This window comes from Wasmannia auropunctata, unplaced genomic scaffold (assembly GCF_000956235.1).
Source record: "Wasmannia auropunctata unplaced genomic scaffold, wasmannia.A_1.0 LD336088.1, whole genome shotgun sequence".
NCBI lineage: Eukaryota > Metazoa > Arthropoda > Insecta > Hymenoptera > Formicidae > Wasmannia > Wasmannia auropunctata.
The window spans coordinates 21,923-24,661 of record NW_012026802.1 but is presented as its reverse complement, the minus strand read 5'-3'; the positions used below and the strand labels follow the sequence as shown (position 1 = coordinate 24,661).

General features: G+C 26.0%; 1 protein-coding gene across 1 annotated transcript; it reads left to right on the top strand.

Moving 5' to 3' along the window:
* Positions 1 to 333: 333 nt before the first annotated feature.
* On the top strand, positions 334 to 2,695 carry LOC105448353. The gene is made up of 4 exons (XM_011686875.1): positions 334 to 591; positions 679 to 850; positions 2,193 to 2,325; positions 2,522 to 2,695. The coding sequence occupies exons 1-4, from the start codon at positions 405 to 407 to the stop codon at positions 2,693 to 2,695; spliced, it is 666 nt and encodes a 221-aa protein (XP_011685177.1). The 5' UTR covers positions 334 to 404.
* Positions 2,696 to 2,739: the final 44 nt, after the last annotated feature.

The window sequence follows — 2,739 nt, the reverse complement described above, 5'->3', positions numbered from 1 at the left end:
TAAAATAGAATATAATCTTTGGTATTATATACGTTAATACTTGAACTTAATTTAAAAAAATACTTTATTCATTTATTTGTACCAGTTTATTTTTATGATTTATTTAAATATAAAAGCACACTAATAGGGACAGGCATATTAATAGGGACACTTACCCTAGTATACTACAAAAACGTTACCCATCCGGTAAAGGCTACACTGTAGCGTCTCTGTACGTACACAAATGTTTCCTGATCGTCATGTAACAAAAAAATATACTTGGTGGCAGCCGCTACCGCGTCTCCTGATAAATCTGCTGAGATTAAGCATTTCACCTTTGAACCGTATAGTATATATAAACCTGTTGAGATAATAATATCGCAGCACATTGCTTCAAAAGCTACAGTAGTGAAATCACGAAAGCCATGGCGAATCCAAAAATCTATTGTGCAAATGATAAAATGCACAAGATTAGAATATCTTTTCTAATCGAAGAATTTGAGGATGTAATGGAAAACATACGTGGAAAGTGTATGGACATCGGTTGTGGTCCTGGAGATATAACAAAGGAAATTCTATTACCGGCTATTGACTCAAATGCACAAATAATTGGTAAAAGAATAATAAATTATAGAAATATTTATACAAAAATTAAGTTATATTTACATACATTTAATTTACTGTTTGCATTTCGTGAAGGTACGGATATTTTGGAGAGCATGATCAAATATGCGAATGAAACATTCAGTGACGAAAAACGGTTGCAATACGAGGTATTGGATATTGTAATCAAAAATTTGCCTAAGAAATATATTTCTGAATTTGATCATGTATTTTCATTTCACACTTTGCAATTGTGCAGCGATATTCGGTAAGCAATATCTTATATAAAATATAATTTAAACTAAATACCAACAATTATTGATATAACGGTACCTTATTAACAAACCCTTTAAATAAGCGTAAATTAATTTCTTCTTACAAACATATTGTGCGTGCATCAGTTTTAGAATAGAACAAGTATTCAAATGCTTATATTTTGATATTTGCCGTATTACTTTACGTTTCAACATAATCGTTTATAATTTCTCGATATTTGTATAACCTAATAAAATAATGACATAATTTAAAAAAAGAATAAGTGCAAAATATTAGTGTTGTAACAGGTATCTGTTAAAAGATATCTAGGTATAGATACAGGTTCTTTGTGGAAAAAGTATTTAATTACAGGTATAGATACATTTTTAAAAAAGTATCTGGGGATAGATACAGGTACCGTATAAAAGTATCCGCAAAATTTAGTTACCTTTTAGGTACATCTTAAAAAAAGAAAATAAATTGCACAAAAATATTTTATTTTAAACTAATACTTATGCAGTATTTACATAAAGATGTATTACTTATAAAATATTTATAAAATAAAATCTTTGGCTAATTGCCATGTTTTAAAACTAATACGGTTTCAAATATAAAATACAATAGGGTAGACGGATGCGAAAAGGATCAATAAAAGTTTTGATATAATTATCGACAATTTTTGTTTCAAATGAGCTGTTTTATCATGTTAGATAACAGTTATTATGTTTTTTTTTAATTAAAAGTATTTCAAACATTAAGTCAATTTCGGGGAGGGTTTAAAATCTGACTACCTGTATTAAAGTATCTTACAACAAATGCAGAGGATGGCAGAAATCTCGTGATAATAATCATAAAATTGCGAACATTATCACGAGAAATAAGATAAACATATAACAATCAAAAATTTATATAATAAAATTTAAAATAATAATATAATATAATTTATATTTATAATAGTATAAACAGTTATAATGACATAATGTACAGATAAATAAAATAAATAATAAATTTTTAATTATAATTGTAATAATAATGACATGATGTATAAATGAATACCTTGTATCTTATAAGAATCTAGATAAGGTGCTTATATAGGTACTTATGCTGCAATATCTAGATACACTTATAAGTACTTATAGATACACTCATAGATACTTATATCTAGGTATGTCTTGTTGCAATACTGCAAAATATAAATAAATTTGTCATGCATTTTGCGTAATTAATAAATGTATTAAGAAATATACTATTTAAAAAATGTTTAATATGTATGTTAATATACATATATTAAAATATTAACAATTTAATGTGTGTTCTTTTAAAAATTAATTACATTTAGCTGTTTAACTTGACAGACAAGCCTTCGAGAATATTTATCAGATGCTACGACCTAATGGAACTATGCTTTTGTCTATAGTAGTAAGTCAAGATATATTTGAAGTTCTCAAACTTTTAACGCAGGACACCCGCTTTGCACAATATATGCCGGTAAATAATAATATGTTATTAAGTTATAATTATTGTTTTATTTATTTCATTATTACTTTTACTACATTTATTCGTTTTGTATTATTTTATAATAATTATAATTTGAATTATATCGTAAGTATTATTTTTTGTCATTTTATCAACTCTTAAACCATAATGGCATAAATTATTAAATATTACTTTTATATTTGTACAGGATATGATAAAAAATAATATGATTTTGCCATATCAAGAGTTAAAAAATGCTCGTAAAGAAATAAAAGAATTACTTCAAAGTGTTGGATTTAAAGTTCACCATTGTAGTCTTCGAGACTCGTGTTATTCCGATGGACAACCACAACAACGACAACTTTTGAGTAAGTTATTTTAGAAAGAAGCAAAAAATTAATTTTACGTATGATATTATTAGTTCTT